Here is a 12,066-nt window from a genome sequence, read left to right as displayed (position 1 = left end):
GTGTTTGTCGCGTAAATATATAACTCGGTGCAGTTCTCGCGCACTTGATTTGTAAAAAGGAAACAAAACCAGGAGGGGGGAAGAGAAGCCCGCAGCGAGCGCTCGGAGAAGCGTGCAGCGAGCAGAGCGGGGCAGGACGGAGGAGCGAGAAGCGCGAGGGCTGGCTCCGGCACACTCTAAGGACCCTGCACCCTGCTCACGGGGGATTTGGATGGATCGCTATTACTATCGTACCAGCTGTCAGCATCGCCTCCCCCTCCTGACGCTGCTAACTGCTTTCTGACTTCAAAGAACAAGAGGAGGTTTAGTTAGGAAAAAAGAAAAGCACCACTCGACCCACATCCACCAGCCGATGGAGCTTGTTTAATAAGGTGGTGAGACACAGGAGGACACCCATGAAAACACACAGTTCTTCTTACTTTATTTCTTTGTTAAATGTTTCGTGGCTGCCAACAGAGCAAATTGCACCATGTTTATATTTCCTTTGACTCTGAATGCACAGTTTCCAAAACCAATCAAACAACAGCATATTGAAAATACTCCTTAGGCTTCAACACCTCGTGGAAGCCCGTGACATTTATATTATTAAAGACAAAATTAGAAAAAAAATATGCCCATAACAATGTTTGAAAATGTATTCGCTACATCGTTAGTCCAAACATCACATTTCTGTTGCTCTTCAAAATTCCAGGTAAACAACCAGTTCTCCCGTATTACCCTGTCTTGTCACACAAATTACAAGACACTTCAATTTTAGATACCATGCAAGTCAGTAAAAGAGCTTCTTTCCAAGACACTAACACTGAAGATTTGTTCCCCCCCCTCCCCAGACACAAGACCCTTAAACTCTTCTAGAAGTGGCAGTCTTCTCCCTCAGACCCAGTGCAGCTGGCGAAGACAGATTAAAAAAAGCTACAGAGAGAGAAAAGGGGAAAAAGAGAAAAAAAACCAGAAGATTAGCAAAAAAGAGAAAGACATTCAAAAAGCAGGAAAAAGAGATGCAACATGAAAACAGCTGACAGAGGAGAGATGGAACCTCCTTGTGGTACCCTCAAGTACTTCAAGGAAATCACACAAGTAAAAACCTTTTTTCTTTCAAGTCTTTAAAGAGACTTTACGTAACTTCCGATAACATTCTAATAAGGCAAATGGTCAGGAAGAACAGCCAGTGACCTGCAGTATGGTAAAAAAAAGCCACATTAAATGGTTCTTTTAGCAGGTAATCTAGAAATCACTGACAAACTGATACTGACTGGTTTGGGGAGCAGGCTGACATTCAACAGTAGAGGAACAAGTAAATACTCCAATTATTTTAACTTGCTTAAAAAAACCCAAAACACAAAACAGTCAAAGACTTTTATGGGAAATAAAATTGTATTTATGGTGAAACAGAATACCTGAGAAAATACATTGCAATCAAGAGTTTTAACTGCCTTGATTGCTGGAAACGGCGGCCAGACCGTCGTTTGATCTGGGTTACTGCATAAGCTTTGCTGCTGCCGTGAGCAGCTGGCCAGACTAACACATCGTATGCAGAAACTGTTCGCGGGGCTTGAGCATCATCCAGGCTACCTTTCTAGTAAAATTCTCGGCAGCGGCTTGCGCTACGACCAGCATTACCTATCACGGCTAGGTCTGAGGTGTGCTTATCTTCCAAAAACCCAGGATTTGAAGGGTTTTTGTTGAAACTATTTGGCAGCACGCATCCTGATCTTTCAGCAGGGTCAGGACCTGTGGATTCACCCACATACAGAGAACTGAGCCTGCACACAGTGCGACTGAAGGATCAGGGTCACAACAAGCAAGTCTGAAATGGAAACGAGGATTACATGCTAGTCTTCAGGTAGCATGAATTAGCAAAAGAAAAAATAAAAGCAAATAAGAAAAAATAGATGATGTCATAAAAATGACACCAAGTATGAAAAGTTTTTTATTTCTCAACTATATGATAATTAAACTAAGGTGGTGGTGTCATTTTAACGTCACCAATAAATACATTTAAACTGCATTGTTATTTCGCCAGCAAAAATAACTCACAGAACTTATTTCCACATCCCTTATTTATCTGGGTGGAGAGGGGCCAGGGGAAAGGGGAACCCATTAATTGCAGGGGAAAAAAAGAAGTAGGATTTAAAGTTGCAGCATCCAAAACCTTGTTAGGACTAATTTTACATTGTTTAATAAAAGCAATAACCACCAGTACATAGTAAAGACAGAATCACAATGAGGATATAGGAGAGAGCAAGGGTAACACCATGGAAAGGTCACAGCTGAAATGCTGTCACGTTTTATTAGACCCTCCGATTTAACAAGTAAATGAAGGTCCATTCCGGCCCATTGTATTCAGGGGTAATTACTCAGTACAGAGCCATGGGTTACTGTAAAAGAAGGGCAAAGAAAACAAAAAACAAAAGAAGTAAATGTTAACCAGAATTCACTGTCTGATGAAGTCTTTATTTAAAAACAAAACTCATCCAGAAATACACAGAGGAGACACCTGCTGGCAAACCACAGTTGCACTTGGCCAGAGTGAACTCCTGGCCCCAGTGAGCAAAACACCCTCCTTTTTAGTGCAAATCTTGCAGTAAAGCAAGGCTTTTGCTGAATAGAAAATATGAGAAGCAACCTGCCAGCATCTGTACACTTATGAACAGATGCTGGGGGGGGGGGGGGGGGAGGTAATACTTTTTGCATTGAAACCAGAAATTGTTGGAATCACTGAGAAGAAAGTCAAAGAAACACCATCGTCTTTCTTCACAAACACTGATATGTACAGCAAGGTGACCAGCCTTCCCTGAGATTGGATCCAGGATGTGCATCCAGGCCAGCACACTGAGAGGGAGACAAGGCAAGAGATCCTTCGTGACCCCTGCAGCATTCAGAGAACACTTAGTTGCAAACCGTGGATCCAAGTTTGAGAATCCCCCAAGCCCGGGGACTAGAGGTTTGGACTCAGGCCCACGCCTGTGAGGATGTCAAGTTTTGCAAAAAGTCCTTTAAAATTATTTGAGTCACACACGGCAGCACAGAAGGGTAACGAGGGGTTAGATACAGCAAATTGAAAAGGGGAGAGGGCAGCCAGTCTCTCGAGACAGCACGTCCCACCCCACGGCAGCATCAGGTTGCATTCACAGCGGTCCCACGACAGGGGCTAAATGCACACCACCAAGCAGCCGCGCTCTCTTACCATGCAGCCCTCGCACAAAATGGAGGGAAAGACAAAAAGCCGAGCAATGGAGCAGAGGGGACACTAGCCCTACGAGCGCTCAGCAGCCTGCTACTGCCCAAAGGCGAAGAGGTATCAGCAATGAGCATCTCTTGCCAGTTCCATGAAGGCTGTTGCTGAGTTCTTCACAAGAACAACCATAACCCGGAACAGCCAAGAGTGTGGACTCTGGCTTAAAACAAAATGGTGAGCGCAGGAAGGGAGCAATGAGTAAAGGTGAGCAAACAGGCACAATGGCATAGCTGCATGTTAACCGAGTGTGGGGGGCATTCGCTTCTGGTGTGAAGGGAAAGGTTCTACAGGAAACCTGAACTGAAAATGAAAGAAAAAGGCAGATTAATGGTTTTATGGATTAATGACAAAAAACAAAATAAGAATATAAATGTTTCCTAACACACACACACACAAAAAAAAAGAAATGTTGCTAAGTGTTAATAAGGTTTAATTTGATTACAAAACATGCTTTATGCAGACACACACATGCATACACGCACACACACTCAGCAGTGGGATGAACCGAATTTATTTTCTAAAACAATCCTTTCACAGTTTTGCAAGCTACAGGACTCATCAACTGTGACTTGTTTGTATCCTTGCAAAACAGTGGAGCCCTGCAATACTTTATGGATCAATATGGAGAGTATTTTTCTGAATTCTGGAAAAGTACCATATATACATATTTAATTTAGCAAGGACAAATGCCCATTGAAAAAGGCACTGTCTGCATTTGTATAGCAGGAACAAAGAACTTCATTTGATTCAAAGCCCGGCACACAACAGCGTACAGTTACGAGGACTGCCAAAAGCAATCCAAAACCAACAAAAATCAGTAATGTTCACTCTAACTGCACTTTAGGCGTGCCTTTGTACTCAGCACCAGAATGAGCACTGTTATTCTTTGAGCTTATTTTTCCACATTCAGAGCCTGATAAGCAGAGAATTGTTCTTTTCATTGTTTTACAGTTACCGTTGGCAGCAGAGACATTCATTCAACCGGACTGCTCAACACGACTGCAAGCTCCAGTTCGAGTCAGTGCAAGACCCTTCTGAAGCTCTTCTGTTAAGTGGAACGTCCCATTGAAATTAAATTCAAATGCCTCTCACTGACAGCGTAATGTTTTCTTGCTTTTCCATTTCCCTTGGTGAAACTAGGAGGGAAGGAATCCTGGAATCAGCTTTTCCCTATTTAAGGGCAGACCGTAAGCTAGTTTGGACTGTATCTTGGCATGTAAATCCTAGCTTTGTCTACAGGGAAGGGTGGACTCGAGGCTGAGTTTTTAGGGTATTTTATAGTTAAGTGCTGCTGTTCCAACAGGTCCCTTCTCCAAGAAACCTGCACACCTCAGCCTGGGGTGCTGTCACCCTTGCTTGGATAATAAGTATTGCTGCTCTGTCAAGAAGCGAGACATTCCTGTGGGAGCTTTGTTTTTCCTCTCACCAGAGAATCAACAGCAAATTAAAAAGGCTCAGTTAAACACAGTCAACCTAGCTGTAAGTAGACCACTGTCATTAACAGTTTAACTAATAACCCTAATGAGGATGCAGCTCTCCTGCCAGGCAGGTGCATTTCTTACGCATCTTTGTTTAAATGAGCCTTCATTTTACAACAGATGCTGGCACTTTGCACTGCAGACACTTGCTTATGGCCAGGTTTGTTAACCCTTTCAGGCAACCTTATCTGTTCCACAAGCCTGCCTATGACTATGTGGCCAACTTACATCCCTGCTCACATGAAGGCAGAGACGCTCTGGACAGAGTCACAGCAACTGGAGCAGAGCAGACTCACAGCATGACACCACTGACAGGGCTCTCTGCTCCAGTGGGAGCTCTCCACGCCTTGGCAAAACTCCTCAGGAACTCAGATGCTGGCCTTATTCAGGGGCAAAGTGTTCTGGCAGGCTTTCTGGACACATCTTGAATGTCCAGCCCTCTTCTACCACTAGCCTTACCCTAACCATGGGCACGCTTGGCATGGCTCCCAGGAGTGTGGGTCTGTGTCTGTCCACTACAACTGAACATCCAATCCATGGGTGACCCATTTGACTGTTAAAAATGTCGTAAAGTCTCTCAGTCTATCTTCAGAGCCTTCATTATCTGCTAAATGCTCAGCCCATCATCTCTTGTGGTTTTGGACAATCAACTATAATCGGTCAGCAGGTGAATACTGGTTTGGTTACTTGGCAGTAGCTTCTTTAACGCCCTCTCATACATACATACACACACACTCATACACACACAGAGTCTGGTGATTCTCTGGTGCTTTGGGACAAAGGAAAGCTCCAGGTTTGGCAGATTTTACCATCTGTTAGTATGTGAAGGGGGGGGATAGAAACTAGTCTTGCATCTACCTTCACCTGCACTGTCACCACAAGTTAACACTACAACTTGGAGGGGTGGGAGGGAAGGAGGAGAAGGGGAAAAGACATTTTCAGGGCTAGCTGGGTTTATCATCAGCACCACATCTCCATAGCAATTGTTGCCATAGTATCAACATGGCCTACGTGATTAAAGAATGCAATTTATTTCTAAGGGAGATGGAGTAAAGAAAACGGAGCCAACAAAGTGCTGGGAAGGTTTAAAAGGAAGAGGACCTAATCCTTGTTTTTCTACGTTTCATGTCCTAATACTGAGTCTCTCTGCATTTTACTTCACGGAATCTTTAAAGACAAACTTCATCGCATCCTTTTTCGACAATTGTGTATGTAGAAAGAGACTGATAGAGCATGTATAAGGGTGAAAGCAGAGGAAGACAGAGATAATACTTATAGGCTTCTGGACTTGCACAGGGTCTGCTTTTTTAGGAAATGTAACTGATCCCACTGTGAGGTCTATATTAGTTAATGACGCTTACCAGGACAATGTGCCTCATGCACCATGCAGCCAAACAGCAGCTAACTGTAAAACAGCATACATGTAAGAGCTAATAATGATGATAATGATGTAACAAAAACAAAAAAAAAAAAAAAGAAATCAAGTCATGATTAGTGCAAATTACAGAGCTTGGGTTTAAAAGAGTCACCTGTGAAAGGAAAAGGCTAGTGTACTGCCAGCCAGTAGTAAACAAATACAATTAAGCTACAGCTTGTGAAATTCATGGATTGTTAGAGATATTTATGATCTAAATACTGAAATGAATCATTAAGGACAATTGGAGAAGTTACAGAGTAAAGAAAGCAGCACCATTTCTAACACAGCTATTTTCCTGGAGGAGAGAGAGGCCTCCTAATACCTTCCCAAGCCTTACTCAAGCACTGACCTATCTCTTTCATGGAGTTTTCTGTGCCTTTCTGTGTCCTTAACCGACAAGGACGGTACCAATGCTTTTCCATATGAATGTGCCTGGTGTCAAGGAGCTCTTCTGAGATCAAAACTGCTTCTAGGAACAAGAGTGTGACTTGGGCCACAGCGACTAATTGCTCATACTGTAGGGCATGTCGTCTCCCTTTTCTGCATTCCTGACCCTGACTGATCTCAGGGCTGAAGTCTGCAGTCCTCAGTGTGCAGATGTCTGAGGGCTCTAAGTATGAAAGAACTCAGTTGTGTATTCCTCACAAAGTCCAGGCTGGGGAGAGAAGTCTGTCCCCAGTCAGTCTCAGGCTCCTCAGTATGAAAAGATATTAAAACCCCCTGAAGGTAATTCAAAAGAGCAAATCAAACTACACAGTGGAAAAAGGAACGGACAAGCGAGAAAAGGGCAGGAGCGCTAATTGCTCATCGCAAAAGAATGTTGACATTGAAGCAGCTCCAGCTCAAAACTAAGACGACTAAACCAGGATCTCATTCTGGTTATTGGGTTTTTCCTCTCCTGTCTCATTTGATTCCAAGCTTAACAGTCATGGGCTATTTTCCCTGACAGAGTCCTGTCAGCTTTTTGGGCACGTGCCATATTGTTCATATTAACAGCACTTCTCCATGTACTTAAGAGTGTGTAGCGCAGGCAAGATTTACTCTGGATTTGCCCCAGGGATGTGCAGAGAGGGGATTATGGCAGTGGTATAGAAACCAGACCCTTGTTTATCTGCATACCGCTCTTTGTGCACGTGCTAAGGTGGCACAGCACTCCATTTTGGGAAACGTACCACAGCGAGAAGAAAAGGAACTGCTCATTGCTAGGTGAACTGGGAGGCCTGCTTCAGCTGTACAGCTCGTTGCTCTTGAGCAACTGCAGAGCATTAGGAGCCTGGCACGGGCACTGCAGACGGCCCAGATCACAGGACCCTGATGAGGGGCTGGATCCTATTACACCAGTCCCTGGCATGGGGAACCCCTGCTAAAGCCATGCAGTATCTCTCACTGTTTCTGTGGAGGGCAAAAAGCTGATTTAGGGCTGGAGAGAGTACTAGCGCTAACAAGGAGCTATGACCTGTCCCCTCATTTTGCAGCCTTACATTTTGCAGGTTACAGAATTCAAGACTATTAGTGTCCCTGAATAATTTTCAGTGTAAGCTCCTTCCCAACCTAAACAATTAAGAGCCTGAGACAGGACACACTCCTCTCTGGGGGTAGCAGGGATGTCCTGCTACCTACACCCTAGCCTTGGCAGCCATTATTGTTCCACTTCATTACAGGCACTGACAGACCAAGGGAGGAGCAGGGAATCTCAGGGACTAAGAACAAGTTCATCCTCTCCCATGCTGTCAGCAAGCAATGAGGGAGGTTAGCACCGCTCTCTGCTCTTCAGGATGACGGCTAAAGGTAAAATGCTTCCAGCTACTGCTCAGCATTACTAGGGATTAAATCTGGCTGCAAACCTTCTGAAGAGGACTGGCTAGGTTGGGAGAGGTATGAACATCCAGAAAAATAGTGAAGGAGAACCATTACCAAAAAGCAAATACCACTGGGTTAGCAACTTACTTTTTCCTTTCCTTATCTCTTTTAAGAGTTTGCGATCCTCCAGCCTGCTGAGCCTGAGATTGGAGCAATTCAGCTGCTGTCTTCCTTTGTTTAAATGCATTTACTTCATCATCCAGAGACGACTTCTTATCCTCTAGCTTCTTTTTTTCATCCTGATGTAACTTCTTCAGGCGATCAAACTTTTCGTGCAGCTAGAGGGAAAGGAGAGAGGTGAGCAGGACCCAGCACTACCAGATACTCTGTTCACAGGAAAAGAGGAAGATGGAAGGATCCCATGAGATCTGAGCCTGCAAGTCTCCATTAGTCTCTACATCACTTCTAGCTCCCTGAGCTGACACTGCGTAGACAAAAGGCAGGGAACAGTTTCCTTCCACAACAGCTTACAATCCAGGCAGCATTCTAGTGACGCACCATTGCACAGACTAACAATAGAGGACTGGGAGTATAACTGTAAAAAAAATGTAATCCATTTCCAGGGGCCTCTGCCTTATTCCACTTTAAAGGTCAGTAAATTAATGGATTTTTCACAACGCTAAGCAAGTTGTATGGGTATATTTTTTATATAACAAGCTTGTATCAGGGGCTGTTTCTCCCTTGAATTTTGCCACACTGCAACTCTTCATCAGAATCAAGACTATGGCACTTTCATGGTGCAGTTAAGTTGTACACTACAAGCACTGTGATCTAGTTTTGTCCTACAGGATGAACACCTTAATGTCCCTGTGACCCCAGGTTAAATTTTAGACTTCTTCATAAGAAAGTCTTAAACCACACTCTGCAGAAAGTGCTTTGGCAGCAGCTACCTACTTGGGAGTGGATCTATCACTCACAACCATGAAGAGACAAGTACTGCAGTCTTCACCTCTTTTTCAGCCTCCTTCAGCTCCGCTTCTTTTTCCTTCACCCTCTGGACAAACATTTGCCTCATTGCCTCTTCCTTTTTCTGCAGTTCCCCCAGAAACTCATTTCTTTTGGCTTCATAAGTTTCTTGTAAGCTAAAAAGAAAGGAAAGTCCAATGATATGACTCGGGACAAACTCTGCTTCCCCTGAGCTTCTGAAATCAGGCCCTCACCATGAATATCGCTTGCCCACAGCACATTTGCCACTCACCCACCCACGTGTGTCTGAGGTCTTCTTTATCCAACCGTTTCTGGGGTCTGTAAGCTATTGCACTTTTCTGTATGTTGAATGTTGGGCAATTCAAAGAGACCAGCTGGCAACAAACACTATGTTCAGAGGGACACTGCTGTATCTCTGCAGCACAGACACTTCTACTCCTATACTTGCATTTTCACAGTCAATCCTGCACATGCTCTCTGTGTTTTCACCTTCTCTCACTCAGCCAGCACCTTTGCTGAAGTCTGGATTTATCTGACCTGGCAGTTTTCTTGCTGCATTGGTTCTTTACATGCTCTCTCAAGGACACACACATACACACACACACGCAGCGCATCCAACAACGCCTCTCTCGAGCTCTCCTGTCTCCTCCAGGGATCCCACCTGAAGGGTTTGCTGTCTGGATCGGTGTCCTTGAAACCCATCTCTTCCAGTTTACATCGCCGGTACAGCTCATAGTGGCGTGTGTGGGTCTGTTCACGAAGGTCTTCCATGTTCACACGGATCAGCATCTCCCGCAGCTTCACAAAATCGCAGTGAGCTTCATTCTCCACTGTAAGAAGACATGATAAGGAGTAAGATGGGGACAGAAACAAAGGTCTCTTCCCACATTTCCCACCTGTCTACTCCTCCAACAGGTTTAACAGCCCTTCTGAGCAGAGAAAACTGTCACTATAGGCCTGACACACAGATTTACCAAAGGATAATCCCTGGGGAGATATTAAAGTCCAGCAGGCCCTTGCTCCTCTTACGAGAGCCCACCGCCTCCTGGCAGAAGTATCACCATTCATGCCATGAAAATCCCAGGGCTCAACTCACCCTGCACTGTGCCCCAGGGGTACTGACGAGCTTTCATCATTTTGTTTCCTATTTTCAGCTCCTCCGTGCTCCCGATCACTGCAAACGGCAAATGGGCCTGGAACACATTTAATGATACCCACGTTAGTCCCTCTCAACTCTGGCTGACTTGCCAGCACACAGAGATTAGCACAGCCACTGAGCAAGACAGTCATTATGCACACGCTAATCTCAGGGAGTCTAGTCACTGGCCACTAGCCCAAGACAAGGGGGGAGAAGGGAGGGTCCTTTTTGGAAACCTTGTTAGTGCTACCACTCCATATCCTCTACCTGACTGATCCTCCCAGCCACAGGGTCTCAGGTGAGATGAGCCAGTGCAAGACTAGCATCAGAATGACAGCTTGAACAACGTGCTGCGCGGCTCTGACTGCGGTGCTGTCCCAGGGGCTTGCCGCGGCTGAGGAGAACATCTGCACAAGCACAGAAGCAATAAAAGAGGTCTTGGAGCCTTCTTGATTTTGTCCCCCCACCACTCCCTCAGCTCACACTGGAGCACAAGACAACTCACTCTATCAGATCATGAGATCGAAGTCCCTCCTTCACCCCCAGAGAAAGTGTTTTCCTCCCTGCTTGCTTCAGCCCTGGTGAGGAAGGGCTGAACATGTCCCTGCTCCGGGTCAGCCTCCGCATCCATGTGTGCTCTGAGGTCTGCCCCATGCTGAGCTGGGAAGGACTCTGCATTCCCTGGGGCTGTGCGGAGCCTGCCCCATGCTAACACTCCATAGTGCCTCAAGCTTCCTGCGGCTCTGTTGGGGCCCATCCTCAGCACCCCCTCTCCCAAATCCTTTATCAAAACTGGTTCTGAGAAACCCAAAGGAGTGCCGATGGCTTTATAAAGTCCTTATGATGTTGATGCTACGTGCAGCCACTGCTAGATGGCTGCATAGCTAGAGGACAAAGGAGGCCAAATCCAGGGATCATACCCATGAGGAAGGATCCTGGGGACAGCAGAGCAGAGCTGTACCGCTAGCTCAACTGTGCCTTGTTACGCTCTTCAAGCCAAGACACACACTCCACAGAGTACAGTTGTTACAAGTACATGAAGGTTGACTAAGAACAAGAGGGATTTCCTTTTCAAAAACTCAGAAATAAAGAATAGTCACTGCTTAGTAAAGAAGATAGATAGTCTCTCTGCAGAAGACAAAAAGTAAGAGAATCGCCCAGTGCAAGCTCAGCAGAGTTGGAACAGAAACACTCCCGACATCTCTCTAGGCTCAGAAGACCTCATCTTATACTCCTCTCATTCCCCAAACTCAGGCAGCCAAGCAAATCCCCCAGACACTGCTATCGTACTTTGCTGCATTTATCTGTTGTGCAATAAGTGAGATCTCTCCCCACCTCCGCTTGCTCCTGCGAATGATATTGCATTCTGCCAAGCTGCAAAGAAGTCAAGTGCAAGGTTTCAGCACTTAAAAATAAAGTTGCCAGCTCCCTGCACCCACCCCTTCTGCTGAGTTTTGCGCAGTGACATTTGTTAGCTACAGCTTTTAAAGTGCGCTGAGTTCTGGGCAATTAAAGGGGCCCCAGGAAGCCAATTATGTGGGAGATCAGTGACCCCGGGTTGTTGTCAAGAGCAGGTAGTGAAGTTTTAATTCCACAGGTTACCTGAAAACTTGGACAAGTTCATGACAGCTGGTACAAGCAAAAGATTTCAGAGATGATGTTTTCTGCTTTCAGAGTGTGGCTCATACAGTCCAACTGCAAATACAGCAAAACCACCTGCAAGCACTCACAAAGGTGGGCTCTTCAGCTTTTATCCCTTGGCCTCCCAGCTCTCGCATGGGACACACGCAGATTAAGTGGGGCTGTGGTCAGTCCGATGGGGCCATCCTGGGCCATGCAGAGGCTCTGTGCACCGGGGTCTCCTAGGTCGCTCTCCGTGCCGAGTTACCATTGCAATCACATTGATGCGCTAGCACCTGGAGGGACGCAGGCCAGCACGGAGCTGTGCCTGCTCTGCGCAGGGTAAGTTCCCTGCGGGAGAGGCCAAGCAGCAGAGAAAGGAAAGTGA

General features: G+C 45.7%; 1 protein-coding gene across 4 annotated transcripts in view; it reads right to left on the bottom strand.

Annotated features, from left to right (window-relative positions):
- Positions 1-341: 341 nt before the first annotated feature.
- SEPT6 (septin 6) overlaps positions 342-12,066 on the bottom strand; it is a 25,910-nt gene continuing 14,185 nt past the window's right edge. The window contains exons 5-9 of one of the 4 annotated variants that reach the window (XM_009330949.1): positions 10,017-10,113; positions 9,582-9,750; positions 8,943-9,075; positions 8,081-8,271; positions 342-912 (exon numbers count right to left, since the gene is read on the bottom strand). In XM_009330949.1, coding sequence (XP_009329224.1) covers positions 903-912; positions 8,081-8,271; positions 8,943-9,075; positions 9,582-9,750; positions 10,017-10,113 — 600 coding nt within the window. In that variant the 3' untranslated portion in view covers positions 342-902. Of the gene's footprint in view, positions 913-1,549; positions 2,379-2,686; positions 2,870-2,892; positions 3,539-8,080; positions 8,272-8,942; positions 9,076-9,581; positions 9,751-10,016; positions 10,114-12,066 lie in introns of those variants that run through there. The other 3 variants (XM_009330932.1, XM_009330923.1, XM_009330941.1) reach the window with 3 other exon arrangements.

Source organism: Pygoscelis adeliae, unplaced genomic scaffold (assembly GCF_000699105.1).
Source record: "Pygoscelis adeliae isolate BGI_AS28 unplaced genomic scaffold, ASM69910v1 Scaffold100, whole genome shotgun sequence".
Lineage (NCBI taxonomy): Eukaryota > Metazoa > Chordata > Aves > Sphenisciformes > Spheniscidae > Pygoscelis > Pygoscelis adeliae.
This window is presented reverse-complemented; position numbering and strand designations above follow the sequence as displayed.